The sequence below is a fragment of the Hemicordylus capensis genome, chromosome 17, assembly GCF_027244095.1.
Source record: "Hemicordylus capensis ecotype Gifberg chromosome 17, rHemCap1.1.pri, whole genome shotgun sequence".
Lineage (NCBI taxonomy): Eukaryota > Metazoa > Chordata > Lepidosauria > Squamata > Cordylidae > Hemicordylus > Hemicordylus capensis.
Window position 1 is genome coordinate 14,490,572 of NC_069673.1, and position 18,188 is coordinate 14,508,759.

Here is an 18,188-nt window from a genome sequence, read left to right on the forward strand (position 1 = left end):
ATATATATATATATATATATAATGAACTGAGGGCTATTGCAGCATCCTGAAGCGATGACATTCTCAGAGTTGTGTCAAGCGATCACTTTCCTCACCATCGGTTGCTTTGAGCGCTCTACTAGACAAAAAGCAGGATATGCTTTTTAAAAAATAAGCTTAATATAATGTAAGATTTGTTCATTTCCCTCATTAGAGAAACAAGTTCCTCTGCATTTGGCAAATGTTTATCTAGGATATTTTTTCCTCCTTGTTTTTATATTTTCTTCCGTTTTCAAAAAAGGAAAGAAGCCAAAGATTGCCTGCTTTTAAACACAGCCAAATTGTTTCCCAGATGCCTAGGATATGAGGAAAAATTGGAAAACAGCATCTGTTCAATCATGTAATTGTTTTCTTCCCTTATTTTGAAAATAGCACTTGATGTGTTGTTTAAGAAAAAGGCTCAAAATAGGCTGATTTTAAGAGTCAGAATTCATGAGGACAAAAAAAGGACCAGCCATTCATTTTTATGAACTTTTTAGTCAACTGACCCTGTTTTCCCCTTTTTGTTTATAAAACTTGAAAAATTAATTTGTGGGGCGGATGCAAACACTCAGGTCGAATTGAGACTCTGTAATATGGCTCAACCATAACATTCAGCTTTTTGTCTGAACTGCACCTGCACATTTCCTTCGTCTTTTCTCCAATTGTGTACCCCGCTGAATGGAAACTTCTCAGTTTAACCACAGTTTCCTCTTACATCAAACTGGGGTATCAAACCAGGGTTATGTCTGTATTGTACCATTGTAGAACTCTTTCTTATTTCCACTACCATCTGGGTAGGAAAGCGGTGTAAAAATTGCAGCAGTAAAATAAACCAATGTGATATTTTAGTAGGTTGCTTGTTTTAAAATTAGCTGGTCTAAAAATGCATCTTGCCGATTTTCTTTCCCATCTGATGTACACTCGCATTTCATTACCCCGTATAGGATACGGACAGACTCTCTCCTTGTTGATGATGTAAAATGAATTCTGATCCCGCCCCCCCTTTTGATAAACTGGGGAGTTTGTTTATTTTTATACCCGCTTGGGAAATTAATCGCGGGGTATTTATAGCCTTTGTGGTTGGCCGATCGGGAGTTATTTTTTGATGAGGATTTCTAAGATTTCCACATTAAGCCTGGCTTTCTTTTTCCTGTTCTTATTTTTCTAGGCTTAGTTTTTTCCTTTACCCTGTAATTATTGTTCCATCTTGAGATTTGGGGGAAAGGAAAGAAAAAGCCGTGCTTTATGGTTTCTTTTTTCAAGATTGGCTTAGTTATGTCATGTCATGTGTTTATTATGGTGAAGGCCAGTTCAAACATTCCAAGGGACCATGGTTCATGGGGTTGTATGAACGAGTGGGCCTGGGGCTTTCTTCTCCACCTAGGGACCAGCAAACTGCCACAGGCTCCAGGAGATGATCCAGGTTCTCAGCAGGGTGATCCCTGAAGCCTGTATGGATGGCCTGTCATGCCCATCTCGCTACCTGAGCTGTGCAATCTGGTTCTCAAATGTATTAATGTGTACAACTCCGCTCTTAAGTAATATGAGCATTAGACACCCTCAGTCGTCGTTTATGGCATGTTCTGGTTACTTACATCTCTGATTCTATGCATGTGTACTTAGAAGTCAGTTCCACTTGGTCCAGTAGGGCTTGCTTCCAAGTAAGTATCCATAGGATTGCAGCCTTGGAGACTTCAAGTCATCTGGCTTAGCGTCCTTACACATGTAGGGAGAGCACCAGTCAAAGCAATATCTCGGCCCTAAGCCAGACCCATTCTGCTTTGCATGTGCACCCCATAGCCAGTGGTTTCAAAATGGGAAGATTCTGTCTGCCTTTTTCTAAATAATTTTAAATCTTCTTTTAACTCGTCTAGACTTAGATCAATCCACCCTGAATTTATTCTGATGTGTCCTTTTGTCCCATGAGTTCTGCATTTCCTTGAGAGTTTTTGGCTTGCATTTTGCCAAAGGCTTTTTTGAAAATTGAAATGTACAGTCTTTGCTGATTTGCATTTCTTATGAACTTTCGGAGACCTTAAAGAAACCCAAAAGACTAAGGCGAAAGTTCTGTGGCGGAAGCCTTGCTTATTTTTCCTTTGCAGGGCTTGTTTTTCTCTTGGCCAGTTCTAACCCTAGCTATGCTTTGCACCAATTTTATGGAGCAGAGAACAATGTCTATAATTTCCTGGATTCTTTGGTGGGGGTGGAATTTGATGTTAAATTGACTACCTTCCAGTCTTATGGTAACAAGGCTGGTTTGGTGATAAGTTACATATTTTAGTTAATAGTTTAGCAATTCCACTTTTGAGTTCTTTAAAAATTCTCGGGTGAATGCCATCCGGCCCTGAGGGCTTGTTACTTTATAACTTGCCAGATCTCAAGCTTCATCCTCTGTCACTTCTGGTTGTCAACGTTCTTCAGAAGTGCAGCCAGGAAAAAGCAAGGGCTTAGGTGTGAATTTCCCTCCAGTGTGCACAGCCACAATTGCTGGCAAAGTACTCACTTCTCTTCTCTGCAGTTTCTCTGCTATCCCCTTGCACTTTTGCTGCTGAATGACCCTGCTGCACCTCTGGCTGTTTCCATTTTTCAGATGCTCTTAAAGAATACTCGTTACCAAATCTTGCAGCTTGTGAACTTTTTGTACACTCCCAATTCCTCCTTGGTTGCCTTGCTATTAGTTGAGTCCTTGCCCATATCCGGATTCATTTATGCCGTGGCTGAAAACTGGCCTCTGTCTTTTGGGGGGTTTCTTGGGGAGCCAGTTGGAAATGTTTGTCAATCTGTGTTTCACTCCTGCCTGTAACCTTGAGCCTGACATGCTAGAGAGCGGCTACCAGCCAGATGGACCCGTGGCCTGACTCGGGGCGAGGCATTGTGGTCCTGGGCTTTGGGGATGGGGCCGTGCAGGAGGTCCCAGCTTCGCTCCCCGACAGCATCTCCAGCTAAAAGGGTTGAGGAGCAAGTGACGGGACCTTCTGCTGGAAAGCCCATGTGGACCACACGGGTAAATAAATTGCTACGTGTAAAATGCAATTGGCCAAAAGGCAGACAGTGCAACCGAAACGCTTTTAATTGGTGGGTGCCCTGTTCGTAAGATTTCTCTCATGGGCGCCTCAGCTCCCTTTTATTAGGAGTTGTGCAGCCCGCACCTCTCGAATGACCTTCTTGGGTTTTTCCCTATCGATTTTATCGCCAAGGACAGCAGTATCCCATCGATTTGTAGCGTGAAAGCAAACAAGGGGGCTGCTGCCGCTGCCGCCGCCACCGAGTAGGGCTCGCACTCCGCCCTTTTTAACGCCTTGGGGTTGAGTAATATTGGAAAGTGCATCTCTTTTCCCCCCCTTGGCTGGTCCGGGCTTTTAGAAGAGGGTGCCAGATGGATGGAGGGGGCTTTTGTAGGCCACGTCCCCTGTATGCGGGGAGGTTTGTTGTTTCTCCTCAGCGGGTGCTCCGGTTTCCACATTCTAGGGCAGAACCTTCCCTCTCCATCCCTTAGACTGCTAGGTGAATATTTTGTGGTGCAGTAATAGCTGGACCGGCACCTCAACCACGTGCTTCTCCAAGGCTGCATTCTTAAGTCCTTCTCATCCCTTGGCTTCCTACCTCGTGCAACTTTCCACCCCAGTATGTTGTCCTTTTCTGGCCAGCGCAAAACACGTAGAGCCTCTTAGTACAGGTGTCTCTAGTTTTGCATGGAAGGCCTTAAAGATCCGGGCAACCTATCAGTCACAAGAACCCGAAAAAGGTCTTCCCCCCCCCCCCCGCGCTTTTCATTTGCTCATTGTGTAAGCATGACAAATCATTAATTTTTGATTGATTGCTTTGAATTATGGGTGCTCTGACAGCCCTTCTGCAGCTGAACAGCTGTATAACAAATGAACATATTAACACTTGCAGAAAATTGGTGGGCTCCAACTCAAGCAATTACCTCCTTGGCTCTTGCCTTCTGACTTCCCCTGAGCACCACACAGGGGGGAATTTTCAGCCAAAAAGTTATCGAGTCAGAAAAGTTTTTTTTTTTAAAAAAAGAGAGAGATAAAACCCGCGCACGAAAATTCCTGTTGTAATTAAACTTTTTTCTCTCTGCACGTTCCAGCCTCTCGTTTTGCAGCCGCGGAGTCTGCCTGCAAAGTTTCATGTGATGAATTAAAATAATAACTGAAATTGCAATTTCTCTTTTCCTTCCTTTGTTGTCCCTTTTAGATTTTCAGAATTGCACCGATGCACTAAACGTGACCTCCATAACTTTTAAATTAAGAATTTATGCTGGCTAGAAATTTATGAAATATTTCAGCATGAAAGAGAGCCTTTTTCCCCCTCAGGAAAATTGAACAATAAATCACCCAGCTTTCGATTTACTGCCCTAAGGCCGGCCCGAGATAGGATTTTTCCCCTCCTTCGTTCAGAAAAAAATGTAATCGTATAAGACAGCTCAGCTTCTGTGCTCCTGCTCTCTAGAATTTTTAATTTCAGCTGTTTCTGCTTGGATTTATTTCCAATATTCCTGCTTGCCTTTTCAATTTCCTCAGTTATTAAATTTTAATTCAGTGCATTAGCATTTAAATTAAAAAAGGGGTTTATTCTATCGAACCAGCTCTCCCCGCAGCCTGTGAATTGGCTGGTTTCTGCCATTCATAGGGGGGGAAAGTGAAATGCAGCCAATGTCTCCTAATGAACATTTACGCAAATTCTGAAATTAAAAAAAAATATTCAAGGTTTGGAACAATATTGTGCTTTGAGGAGGCCCCCAACCCCCACTTTCCTTAGAGTAAGGGGCACTAGGCCTAGTCACTTAAATGGGATTTGGATGGATTGAAAAGCGGATTTGACAAATTGGTGGAGGAGAAGAGGTGGCTGTGAGTTGGGGTGGCAATTCAGAACCTCCATGGTCCAGAATAGTCTACCTCTCAATTCCGGTTGCTGGGAGTTCGGTGGGCTGTTGCCTTGCTTGTGAGTTGTTGACAGTGGGGAGCGGGATACTGGGTTAGGTGGATGTTTGGTCTGATCCAGTTTGGTCTGGACTCTGCTCAGAAGCTGGGGCAGGGACAGAGCTGAGCAGGTGGGCTTTGATGACAAGGAAGCAGATTTAGGCTAGACATTCGGAAGCATTTCCTGATTGGAAGAGCTGTTTGAGGGTGGAGTAGTCTTCCTCGTGGTGTGTGGGGGCTCTCCTCCCCTGGGCAGAGGTGCTGTCGCAGAGTCCTGCACTGAGGAGAGGGGTGGACTAGAAGACCTCCAGGTGTCCCAGCTCTAAATTTCTGTGGTTCTGTTGTATGGGTCCAAAGAGTAGAGGCAGCCTCTATCAGGGAACCCGGAGTAAGCGCCTAGCTGTCTCCTCCCATCACCTCCTGAATCCGCCTCCTGACCCCACCAGAGTCCGCCCTTGGCTTCGTCCAAGCGGGGTGTTGTTTTGGAATCCAGAGACGGCCCCCTCCTCTCTGAACATCTTTGGGTGCTCATCATGTGGCTTTATATTATTAGCCATTCTGGAATTTTGTTTTGTTTTGAATTGAAGGGGAGGATATTTAACTTTTTTAAATAAATAAGATATGGCGATGTGTTTTCTAGTTTGAAATAAAAACAAAATGTGAGGTTTCGAATCCTACACAAAATACAGACTCCACATGGGCCAATGACTGTTTTTGCTAGGAGAAAGATTATTATTGACATGGTCTGTGATCTTTTGTGCCTAAGAATGTGTGTGTTCACTGTAATATATAAACATCTTTTATATATGGATGGATGGATGGAAGAGGAAGCTATGAAGAAAATTTAATCTTCTTTTTCTCTTTCCCTTCCCTTTCTCCAGGCTGAAGGGAGCAGCAGCATTGGGACGAGAGCGTCTGCTGGCAGGTAAGTGGCTGGATTCCTCACGTCTCCTGGAAGAACTGCAGAACTATTTCTACAAGTTGGTGCTTTGGCCCGGCTGGTTTTAAAGAAATTTAGTGGAAATCTTAAATATTTTCCCCCTCGGAACGTTTATGAGAGAGAAGGAACCGAGTTCCAGACAGAATTGGTCTTTGTGACCACGCTTGTGATTCAGTTGGATTGCTGTGTTGTACTTTTTCCTCTTGCTCTTCTTCCAAGGAAGTGGGGAGGTGTCTCTGGGCATCCCAGGGGATCCATGGCAGGACAGGGTGGTCTTTTGTGCATGGCACCAGTATGCTTCCTCTTCTGTTTCTGGGGTACTCATCTGGGGGGCAGGGTGGATTTTTGGCTGGGTTTTCCAGGGCAAGAGGCAGGGAGCAGCAGTAGACACAACTGAATTGGGGGGCCTCCGCTCTCTGCCACTACTGATTGAGTGTGTGTGTGTGTGTGTGTGTGTGTGTGTGTGTGTGTGTAGAAAGATAAAAGTTCCTCCTTTTTATCTTGACTGAACAAGGACATGTAGAAGACCATGGGTTTGTTTTTACTGGTTGATTCTCCTGTTTCTCTCTGCATGGTTTGCTGGTGTCCTTTAGGGTTGTTTTGTCATTTTTAGAACAACCTTTTTGCAGTTTTGCAACAGCAACCCTATCAGTGTATTGAATTAGTCTTCAGACCGTATCAAGAGACCATACTCAGTTTTAAAATGCACAGGCTCAAATGATGTACACCAAGTGATAAAAGGAAGGTTGGGACTTAGGAAGTGGCTTAGATCTGCCTGTTCTGGATGGAGTTACACTGCCCCCCGCGGCCAGACAGAGCAGGTATATAGTCCGGGCATACTTTTCTGGACTCCCTGGTCTCTCAGGTCAAGGCAGTGGCCAGGAGGGCTTTCTGTCAGCTTCGGCTGATACACCAGCTACGTCCATTTCTGGAGATAAATGGCCTTCAAACAGTGGTGCGTATGATGGCAGCATTCGGACTTGATGAATGAAATGTGTTCAGTGTTGGGCTGCCTTTGTACATAGTCCAGAAACTGTTAGTTGGTACATAATGCAGCAGCCAGGTTGGTCTCTGGGGTTACCCCAAGATAACATATTACACCCATTTTTTAAAAAAAAATTACACTGGCTGCCAATAAGTTTCCGGGTGAAATACAAAGTATTACCTACAAAGCCCTGAACAGCTTGGGTCTGAGGTATTTAAGAGAACACCTTCTTCTTTATGAAGGTGTATCTTGAAATGTATCTTGCATTTCAGGGGGGCCGTACCCACCTTCACTTTAAAAATGAACACAGGTACAATTATTAACACAAACACATGTACCTGTGTACAGACGTCTTCACACTTGTACAGCATGATGTCTGAATCAGGCTTAAGTCAACTCGAGAGGCTGGATAGGAAAAGTTATGATAAAATTCTGGTGCAGATTTCTCTGAACTGTGATGCTGGGACCTAAGCAAACACAATCCTTGGATGTCAGGGTTGTCTCCAATGGTGTTGTGCAGTCCATCACTATTTTGGTTCCATTCTTCAGAACCAATTGGGAAGAAGCTGGAAGGATTTCCGGTGATGTGGAGGTCCAAGGCCTTCTCTGCTGTGGCCACCTGCCTTTGAGGTCTTTTCCCCTCCTGGGGTAACCTGCCTGGCTAGCTCTCTTCCGACCTTTAAGAAGCCTTCCTTTTTCCGAAGGCGTTCAGCCCCCCACTAGCTAGGCCACTGAGACTCTCTAATGGCTCTGACGGTTAACGTTGTGGTTTTGTTAAATGTACCATTTGGGTTTGAACCGTTTTCTTGACCTTCCACTGCAAGCTTCTTTGAGAGTGTCTCCAGCGTAGTCGAACAGGATGCCAATGTGAGAATGATGTCCCAGATAAACTCGACCACAGAGCTACGGCTCCTCCCTCAATACACTCCGACTCTCTTCCTCTGTCGTTCGATTCGAGCGCCTCCTTAAGACTCTTCTACTCACACTGTTCAAGCATCCTCCCGTGACCCTCTTTCACTTTTCCTTTCCTCCTGAACACGTCTGGTTTTTAATTTTAGATCATAAGTCTGTGACGAGGGCCTCATTAATTTTTGTAGAGTGCCACGTGGGTTTAGCGGCTGCATCTCTGTGAGCTCTTGACATGGGGCAGACTCTGAGGGGTCAGGATGCAGGGGCAGAGGGGAGCCGGTTGTCCCTCCCGATGGGCCGGAAGCAGTATGTGGTCTGGAGCGTTCAGGGGGTGAGTTCTAGAGCAGCAGACAGTGATCAGAGCAGGGCTGAGGAAGGTGTGTAATCCAAAACAGCAATGGCGGCGGGGGGTCAAACTGGAATTTGAGTCGTGTCCTCGCACCAGAGACGGGCTCTGAGGCGAGGGCTTTATCGAGGCTGGTAGGCTGGGATTGGTCGTTGGGGTCAGCTGAAGAGGCTCTAGGCAGCCTAGATGGTGCCCTGGGCTTGGTCTGTGAGACAGAGTGGAGGAAGAACGCAGGTGGTAGCATACCAGAGCCTCCATTCGAGGCCACTCCGTCCCTGGTGCCTAACGTTACTTCTAAAAGGTGGGCTGTGCAGAGTCTTGAAACTCACCAAGAGGCACGACAACACCCCTCCTTGAGAAGCTCGTTCCCAGAGCTTTGGAGCAATACCCGACAGGCCTTCATGCCTTTCCCCACCACCGAATTAATCTCCTTCGTCTTGGAGTGGCTCCTTTGGAAACGGCCTGAGTGCCCTTCCCTCCTAGGAGGCTCAGTGCCTAAGCTTTCAGGCTCCAGGACTACAAGGGACCAGCGAATTGCTACCCCTCAGCAGTAATCATTTGGTCATGGAGTAGCAACTATGAGTGCTGAACTGGCTTGAACCATTTTGCCTGGACGCTTTCCAGAATGCACGCTACAACCGTGTTGCTACGTGTCTGCTAAGTGTGCCTCCGTACTGCCTGTGTTTCGACATCACAGTCCCTTGCCTGTCAGCAAGGTGCCGTTCACATCTCCGATGCCGCCTTTTGGGTTTTATCTTTGCGCTTCAATGCTGCAACATTGCATGTGCGTTGCAGGAAAGTAGCTGTATTTCCCCATAATAGCAGGGCTTAGGAGCTTTGGGCAAGCGAGAAAAGACTGTTCCCCCGCTGGTGGCTTTGCGCGGTAAACGGCTTCCACCCTTTATTTACGTTTTCAATATGATCCTGCCAAACGGAAGCATTTTACCGCTGTAGCGCTCACAGTCTTGAGTCAATCTTGAAAGTGCCCAGATGTTTTGGCGGAAGTTTTTATAGTGCCAAGTCAAAATCCACCACCTTATTTGTAGCTGGCAAAACTGTCATATGTGTGTGTGTGATTTTTAGTGAATTTCTGGGCATGGGGAAACTGGCGGAACTGGTGCTTCCTCAGCAGCTGAGGTTTTCTACCCAGAAGACTCCTTGGAACCATGCTGCTTCATCACATGGTGATTTCTGGGTAGAAAAAATGGCAGGTGCCAACCAAGTTCTGTTGATGAATGACTTTGCCATGGCATAACTCGGCATTGATGTGAGAATTCACATTTGTTTGTGCTTTCTTCCACCAAGGGAACGCTTAAAGAGGAGCCAGAAGAGCATGAAGGCGGAAGGGTCGGATTCGGCGGCATCTCAGTCCTCGCCAAGCGAGGAGACGACAATGACGGAGGTGAAGGTGAAGACGGAGCTGCCAGATGACTACATTGAGGAAGTGATCTGGCAGGACGATGCCAAAGATTCGAAGAAGAACATGAAAGGCGGGGTGGGCGAGGTGCCGGCCGAGATCTGCGTGGTGATTGGCGGGGTCCGGAACCAGCAGACGCTTGGTAAGCTAGGTGGGTGGTCGCTTGGCTTCACCTTTTCCTGGGAGAGGGGCCGGGTGGGCGGGGTCTCTGGGAAACTCACAGGGAGGGAGGAGCAGCTGGCCAATGTTTGCTGCAGGGGGCGGGATCTGCTGCTGCAGGGGGCGGGATCTGAGTGCACGTTGCCCAATTACAATGGGCTAGGTGAATGTTGCATCGTCAAAAGATTGTTTAGGATGACTAAGCCAGTGCCAGTGCCGTTTCTTGTGTGTTTGCTCTTCACCAGGGATATATCAGAGGAGTTAAAAGGCACCCTGCTGGATCAGACCAAAGGGTCCTGAAATCCAGCACCTGGCTTCCCACAGTGGCCAAGCCGGCACCTCTGGGAACCTCCTAAGCAAGACATGAAAGTGACTTCTAGCTACTGGTATTCAGAGGTACCTTGCCTCTGACTGTGGAGGTTCCACATCACAACTGCTACTCCTTAATTTGTTGGTTGCCCCATCACAAATTATTCTCTGGGCACCTCACGAAGTGAACTACGTAGCCATCACACTGGACCAGAACCTTAAAATTCCCAGCCCTGGGAAAGAGAATCATGAAACAAAGATAAAAACAGAGTAAAACTTGAAGAGGGCATGCAAAAAAGCAAACTTCATTACCCTATGAATATGTAGAGAGTTTACCTGTGTGATTTGCCATCTCTCTGAACATTTCTTCGCTCTCTGAAGCCAGCGTGGTGTAGTGGTTAGAGTGCCGGACTAGGACCGGGGAGACCCGAGTTCAAATCCCCATTCAGCCATGAGACTTGCTGGGTGACTCTGGGCCAGTCACTTCTCTCTCAGCCTAACCTGCTTCACAGGGTTGTTGTGAGGAGAAAGTTAAGTATGTATTTACACCTCTCTGGGCTCCTTGGAGGAAGAGCGGGATATAAAATGTAAAAATAATAAATAATGGGGAACAGCCTATATTCTGCGACGATATCTATAACAACAGCAACAGCATTGAGAATTAAATTCAGTCATCCCAGGTCCTTGGGAAGGACTCGATGTCTGGATAAAACAAACCAGTCAATAACATCTGTCTGACTGTGTAAATAAATAATAATTTTAAATTCAATTCCTAAGACTTCAGCAAAACATGATTTTTGGAGACAGCAGTTACTGAGTCTCTTTCCTTCCTCCTCTGGTCCGCAGTGACTCTTCTGCAATTTGTCTCGATAAGAGGTTAGCAAGAGAGAAAAGTGTGCTTGCATACGGACCTAGGTGCATCCAAAGTTCTGACTTCTTGTAGGGATTTTCAAGGTCTCTAGCGTGGCTGGAGTTTTCCAGAGCTGCGCGTGAGCTCCCCCTTCTGGCACGACTTTGTAGGTGCACAGCAGGAGATAGCCAGAATCCAACGAATAAAGGAGAGAGTCAAAATTCACAGCCAAAAGCTGTGTTGGGGTGTGCGTGCTCTCCTGTGCTTCACTGGGCCATGCCTCAGAACAGCATGTTGTCTAGAAATTCGAGGTGGAAGGAATAGTATCTCATCCTCTGTGGCAGACTTGTACGTTGCAGGAGAGAGATGAAAGATTAATCGCTCACTTAAGGGAAGCCATATACCCTGTGGCTTGTATCTGAGACCTGCTTTGGGACCTTTCCGTGGGCAGCGCTCCACAGCAGCCATGGTTTCAGGGTTCCACTGTCTCACTTTGAGGGCCAACCCTCAGGTACACATAACCATGTTATGAAATGCAGCAGGCACAAAAGGTTACCCTGAGTCTGACCTTTGGTCCACCTAGCCCAGTGCTGACTCCTCTGACTGGCAGCATCTCTCCAAGGTGTCAAGTGAAGAGAAGCCTTTCCAAGCTCTGCTATATGAAATTTTCAGAATTGCAAACGCCTTGGATGGGACCGGGGCAGGCATGTGCTGGTCCTTCCTGGTCTCCAAAGGCCCTTTGTACCACAGGGCATGGGTTACCCACTCTGCACATCACCCAGTCTTTCCCCCCCAAAGAGCTTTGGCCAGATCTCTCTTGAGCATCTTTCTGGGCACGGTAAGCAAATGAACTTGACTTGACAGGGTCATGGTGGCTGGTACTCTGAAAGTTTCGATCCTTTTTTTTTTTCAAAATCACTGCTGAGGAGTCTAAAAGCGTCTGCAGAAGTTGGGAGAAGTTTGGTTATGTTTGTTGGGGGGAGAGAAAAGAATCAGAATGTCTTCTTCCTCCCCAGCTACCCTCCCCACCCCATCCTGTGATGGTGAGTTCCCCTGGTTAAATAAAGATGGTAATCTCAGTCTGCGGTAGGCTTGGGGGACTTGCTGGCAGGATGCCGTCTGCTTGCCTCTGGTCTAATAAGTCCGTGTGTTTGCTTTGCATTTCAGGCTCTTATGAATGTGGAATATGCGGGAAGAAATATAAGTACTACAACTGTTTCCAGACGCATGTGCGAGCACACAGAGGTACTGGCCACCTCTTTCCCAGCTGGGTGCTGTTGGCAGCTTAAATACTGAATTCCCTCCCCCTCCAGCTGTGTTCATACACTCAGGATTGGGTTAATTGCCTGTGATAGAACTTGTGTTTGCAATCAGAGGTTTCCAGGAGGATTCGAGCCACAGATCCTTGTGGACATGCTTGACTCAGGGCACCGTGTTGGGTTGGGGGCTTTTTTTTTTGTCTTCAAGCATAAAGCAACATTCCGCTTTTGGCCATAGCAGTTACATTGTACATGAGAAGGAAGTTAGAAGTGAAGATTTAAGCATGGCCTGCTCTTTTAGAAATGTACTGATTAGACTTTTTTTTTTAAAAAAAATGCAATTTCTAAAGCTGGACTTTCTCTCTGTGCAGACACAGATGCTACGTCAGGCGAAGGCGCGTCCCAGGGCAGTAAGTATGAGCAATCTTCCTGTCTGCATAACAGGGGAAAGAGCCACAATTTAGCTGTAGAGTCATAAGAGCAGCCCTGCTGGATCAGGCCCAAGGAGGCCCATCTAGTCCTGTTCCCCACAGTGGCCCACCAGATGCCTCTGGGAAGCCCACAGGCGAGAGGTGAGGGCAGGCCCCTCTCTCCTACTGCTGCTGCGGCTGGAGGGGGCTTCGAGCCACCAGACTGATAGACCTCTCCTCCATAAATGCATCAAAACCCCTCTTAAAGCCATCCAGGCGTTGGCTGTTGCCACATCTTATGGCAAGCATCTTTGCTTTGCTTGCAGAAGGTCCCAGGTTCAATCCTTGGCAGCATCTCCAGAGACGGCTGCCTGAAACCTGGAGAAAAATGCTGCCGGTCAGAATTGGTGATACTGGACCAGATGGACCAGTGTTTGACTCAGTAACTGGCATTTTCATAAGTACCAAAGCAGTGGAATGTTGGGCTGATGTCAAGGGTCCCGTGACTGCCAGCCACAGAGAACCACTCCCTGGAAGAAGGCCAGTATAAGGAGAACGGGGGATTCACTTTCACATCCCAACCCGAATCCTTTCCCCTGAACTTTTGGGCTCAGCTCCAGGGATGAGGTGAAATGGTGTACACAATTTTGCACCCTTGGGCATCAAGAATTGTGAATTGATTTGATTTGATTTGATTTGATTTGATTTCTATGCTGCCCTTCCAAAAATGGCTCAGGGCGGTTTACATTAAACCGCCTCTGCCCGGGCCTCTGCAGACTTAGGAGAAAATGTCCAAATCTGTAGGAGTTGGAACGAGATGTCCAGGCGCCTGGGGCCCTTAGGTGCCGACTTCTGATGATGCCTTACACTGTAGTCCCTGCTGATGATTGTACTGTACAGTTCAGGTCAGGCCTGGCTGGACAGATCTAGAAGAGGCTAGGAAGAGGGGAGTTGGAACCAATAACAGACCTGCAAGTGTGAGCCGCTGAGGCTCTGAAGGCCTGCAAGAATGGGACACCTTAGATCAAGGTCTGCCTCTTCCCCCCCCCGGTTTCTCAGCCTCTGTATTCTCCCTCCCCCACCCCACCCCAGACAATTTTAGGTACACGTGTGACATCTGTGGGAAGAAGTACAAATACTACAGCTGTTTCCAAGAGCACAGAGACCTTCATGCTGTGGATGGTGAGTGTTGCCCTTGGCTCCTGGGCGGCAGCAGGATGGAGCTGGACGTTGGCATTGAAGCCCAAAGGGGGAAGCGTGTCCTCCTGCGCATCTGGGGGTGTTCACACATTACACGCAGCATCTTGCCCTATGCACACGTGACGTCCATCGCCTGTACGATTGGGGTACAGCGTACACGCCTAAGGATATCCGCATATTAGGTTCCACCCATGTCCTGTCGGGGGCTTCCTCTCTGCATTTGAGGGGACCTGTACCCAGGTTCCCTTTTGAAAGGAATGCATTTGCAGTCACACACACACAAAGGCACGGATATGTCCGCAGACACTCGGGCGCACTTACAAACATAATATCTGAATATGGGTTTAGGACCTCTTTTTTAGTGGGGAGTGCAAGTTACCAAGAGAAGGCCAGCCTGCCACCACCTTCCCCAGGCTCTGGAATTCACTCCCTGTCAAAATAAGAACTTTTCCATCTCTGGCTGCTTTTTAAAAGACCCACAAGACACACCTGTTTTCTCAGGCTCTTAATTAATCTCAAACTGCTTGTTTTATCTCGTAAAATTGTTTTACTAGTGTTCTCCTGTTTTATATTTTAAATGAAGTACACTGACTAGGGATACACACATCAGGCGGTATATAAATATTATGAATACATACAATAATAAGTAAATAAATAATATATCTGGGGGTGAAGAAGATTAGGATGGGTGCTATTATTTGGTTTTGTGTACTTTTGGGAAAAATACTTTTTTCCACTCCCCCCCCCCTTCCAAAAAAAAAAAAGGCCTCCAAGCAGTTTACATAGAAAAGAGAATAAGATGGTTCCCTGTCCTTCACTCATCACACTGCCTTTCATCCAAAAGCCCCAGGGTGGCTTGCAACCATGATAGGCATCATAAAATATGAAGAACATGAAGGTGCTAAAATGCTCGCTCCCAAGTCCTTGGTTGGCACACTGGGTTGCACTCTGCTGGTAAGAGATCTGGGGGATTTGCAGTCCATCGGCAAAAGTTACGCTCCAGATTGTTGGACACGTGTAATAACGAAAAGACTGCTTAATCAGACTGCTGAAAGTAAGGACGCTTTGGGAGAAAACCAGGAGCGGATTTTTGTGCAGAAAGATCCAGTTCGCACCTCCCTCTGCCTCTGGCTTCTTGCAGCCGGCCAGGGCGGCTTTGGACACGGTCAGCTGCCCGTCGCTCCTCTTCTCTTGCAGACCCCTACGACCAAGCGATCCTAGCGAAGGATGAAGTGAAGGAAGAGGAGCCCGAGCCGTTTCAGAAGATTGGTCCAAGTATGACTTACAGAGTTTGCAACTTAAGTAATTAACCCGCTTTCGACCTATACCGTGTGGGGTTACCTGCTTGACCCTTGCCAAAGATACACGCTGGAGGTTAGCTAGGGACGGGCCACAGATCTCGATGCAGGGGCCAAGAGAGAGAGCATTCGCGGCCTTGTGGGGCTGCCTGGACAGGTGTCCCTCGGCTTTTATTTAAGAAGGCCAGGCTAGTTTCTGAAATCGGTGGGGCCAGAGCTCAGTGGTAGGGTGGCTCTTGTTTTGATGTTGTGCAATGATAATCAAATAATAATGATCACTCTTGCAGTTTGCTTGCATAATGCTTTACACAGAGTAAGAAGTCAGGTCTCTGCCCCAAGGGGCTCACAATCTGCAGTTGACCTGAGGGAGACAGCAGAGGAAGGGAGAGAAATGGAGGGTGGGCAGGGCAGGGTATGCAGCCGAAGAGATGCAGTTATTTCATTTACGCTGCTTTGGCTGCAGCTGCCACACAGGGTGGCATCCAGACACAGCCACTCCTGAGTGCTCCTCTCGAGATGAAGTCGTCCTGTAGGGCCTCCTGAGTCATGAATGCCATTGAGTCACTTGGTCTGGATGCCAGGTGGCAGCTTTAAGAACACCAGGCTTGCGAGGGGGCTAACGGAACTGGGACAGTTTATTGTTTATGAATAGCAGTATCATTCTTCGATAGACAGATACATATTTCGATGCGCTTTCTTCGTGGAAGGTTCCGTTTTCCAGCTAAAAGGAAAACGGGCTCTGGAGAGCTGCTGCCAGTCAGAGTACAGAATGCTGAGCTAAGTTGGCCAATGGTCTGACTCGGTATGAGGCAGCACGCACATAGGTGACAAGGAGGGACTGTCGCTCGGTGGCACTTCACGGGCAAAAGGTCCCGGGTTCCATCACTTTACAAGGTCTCTGATCGCCAGGAAGTGGCTCTGTCCTGCTGCCCCCTGTTGGGTCTCGAGCAGGGCTGGGCAAACGGGGCCCTCCCGATGTGGATGGACTACAACTCCCATTGTCCCCAGCCACAGTGTATTAGGCCTGGGGGTGATGGCGGTTGTAGCTCCACAACATCTGGAGGGCCAGGTGTGCCCAGCCCTGGTACAGAGAGGACCGGCGGGGTCCTTCCTGGAGCCTCCCAGGGCCTTGATTGGCAGCGTGCCTGGGTTTGCCTTCCCCTCCTCACAAGGAAGATGGAGGGTCTGGGGCTGCTTTCCTGGCAGGAGCAGAGGGTCAGCCTGGGCTTGCCGGGCCTGCCGCTGCTTCCGAGGTCCCAAACCTGAAGGCGGGGCCAGGGTCGGGGGGCCAGCGAGGTCTTGCTGGGGCCCCCCTGGGCTGGGCGGCGTCTGTCCCCATCCCTACTGGCAGGCACCCCCTAGCAGGTCCTGCTGCTCCTCTCTGGAGGGGGAGGTCTGATTGGGTCTGCAAACCCAGAGACCCTCTGACCAAGTTCTCCTCTTTTCTCTGCAGAGACTGGCAACTACACCTGTGAGTTTTGTGGCAAGCAGTACAAGTATTATACGCCGTACCAAGAGCACGTGGCCCTTCACGCCCCCATCAGTGAGTGATGCGGCGATGGTGCGCGGGGGCGTTGGGGGTGGTGCGCTTGCTAGAGGAGCTGGGGACCTCCCACATTCAAATGCAAACATTTCTCCACGCTGGCTGCAATTGCGCCATTAGCACCACCCGATTTTTCGCAAACAAACAAATGCAGAAAGACCGACCTCTGCCCCGAGCCGCTTACAGTCAACATTTGAACTGCAGAGGGAGGTGGCAGTGGGATGGAATTTTCTCATTCCTTTTGCACTGTAAACCACTTCGGGAACTTTTGGTGGTGGTTGAAAAGTGGTATGTAAATATTCTAAATAAATAACGGCATGGGAGGAGGAGGACAAAATAAGACGGGGGGAATGTCTCCTGACCATTTCTGTAGGGATTGAGGCTGAAATGGTTTTGATGGCACAGAAGTTAGCATGCAGCTTCCTCTGGGGAAGCAGCTACTGTTCACCGGCCAGTTCCCAGAAGTCTGCCAAGGCAGGAGCTCTTGCCCTTTCTGCCACAGCTTTCGGCAAGCGAGGCGTCCACCTTGCTCTTGGGAATTGTTCTCCAGGCGTGGGAGCCCAGGGGATCTGGGAAGGCTGTGTTGCTGATGCTGATGGTGAACGTTGGAAGAGGGAGCGAGAGCTTACCAAAGGAGCCTGAGAGGCCAGTGGCAGAGCATAGACACGGTGTGCCAGAGGCCCCCAAGTTCAGTCCCTGGCAGCATCTCCAGCAGAATGGATTTCAGAGAACTGGGGATGGGGAAGACCTCTCTCTGCCTGATGTCCCGAAGGGCTGCTGCCCTGATACAGGCTCAGGCCGCTTCATCTGGGAGAAGAGCACGGCTTTGCGGGCAGGAGGGTCCACCTTAGACTCCCAGTGAGAAGAGAATTGCAGGGCTGGAAAAGACCCTTGCTTGGCAGCCACTCCCAGGCCGAGTCAGTCAGGCTTGCCGTGTGGGCAAGTGGCAGCAAGCGCTTTCCCTGCGTGGTGAATCAATCAAGATGGAGTGTATGTTTGGAGGGGGGGATTCCTCTCCTGAGGTGGTGCGTGTCTGTGTTGCTGCAGCAGGCCTCTTGGAAGAGGCATCCCTTCCTCTGTGTCTGTCTGTCTCTGGAAGTGTGCGAGAGAGGAGGAGAAGTGGGGATCCCTCTTTTCTGAGAGGACTAGAAGAGGGACCCCCTCCCTGTGTAAGAGCAAAGAGCCAATCTCTCTTCTCTGAGGGGGCCTCCATCTGCAGCAGTGTCTGTGTTTTGAAGTGTTAGCCGGTTAACTGGGGGTGGCTTTTTAGCCAGTTAATTTATTTTGGTTCCAATATCGATGGGTCTTTCATAGGCACACACTCTAGGAGAAGATAAAACTGGGGTGCAGAGTCTGAATGAGGGAGCGTGTCTCTTTGCTCTGAATTAAGCCGTGGGTGCATCCCCATCAATGTGGAATGGATTTTTGGCCAACACCCATCTCTGAAGTGGTGGGGGGGCCTCCAGTCTAAACTCAGGAGTGGTCAGAATTGGCCCTTTCGGGGGAGCCTGAAGGGGTTGGGTGAAGGAGGCGGTCAGCTCCCCCAGGGAATTGGCAGGAGCCGGACATGTTAGGGAGGGAGGAACGCCCCGGGCAGGCGTGCAAAGGGCATTG

The 18,188-nt window shown here is 48.5% G+C and overlaps 1 protein-coding gene across 17 annotated transcripts in view; it reads left to right on the forward strand.

Annotated features, from left to right (window-relative positions):
- The window catches only part of ZNF618 (zinc finger protein 618), a 60,497-nt gene that overhangs the window by 27,750 nt on the left and 14,559 nt on the right, over window positions 1-18,188 (forward strand). For 6 of the 17 annotated variants that reach the window (XM_053282235.1, XM_053282243.1, XM_053282246.1 and 3 more), the window contains exons 2-8: window positions 5,831-5,874; window positions 9,435-9,697; window positions 12,032-12,109; window positions 12,495-12,533; window positions 13,593-13,715; window positions 14,931-15,035; window positions 16,485-16,574. In XM_053282235.1, the coding sequence (XP_053138210.1) occupies window positions 5,831-5,874; window positions 9,435-9,697; window positions 12,032-12,109; window positions 12,495-12,533; window positions 13,593-13,715; window positions 14,931-15,035; window positions 16,485-16,574 (742 nt within the window). The remainder of the gene's footprint in view (window positions 1-5,830; window positions 5,875-9,434; window positions 9,698-12,031; window positions 12,110-12,494; window positions 12,534-13,592; window positions 13,716-14,930; window positions 15,036-16,484; window positions 16,575-18,188) is intronic. The other 11 variants (XM_053282241.1, XM_053282242.1, XM_053282253.1 and 8 more) reach the window with 6 other exon arrangements.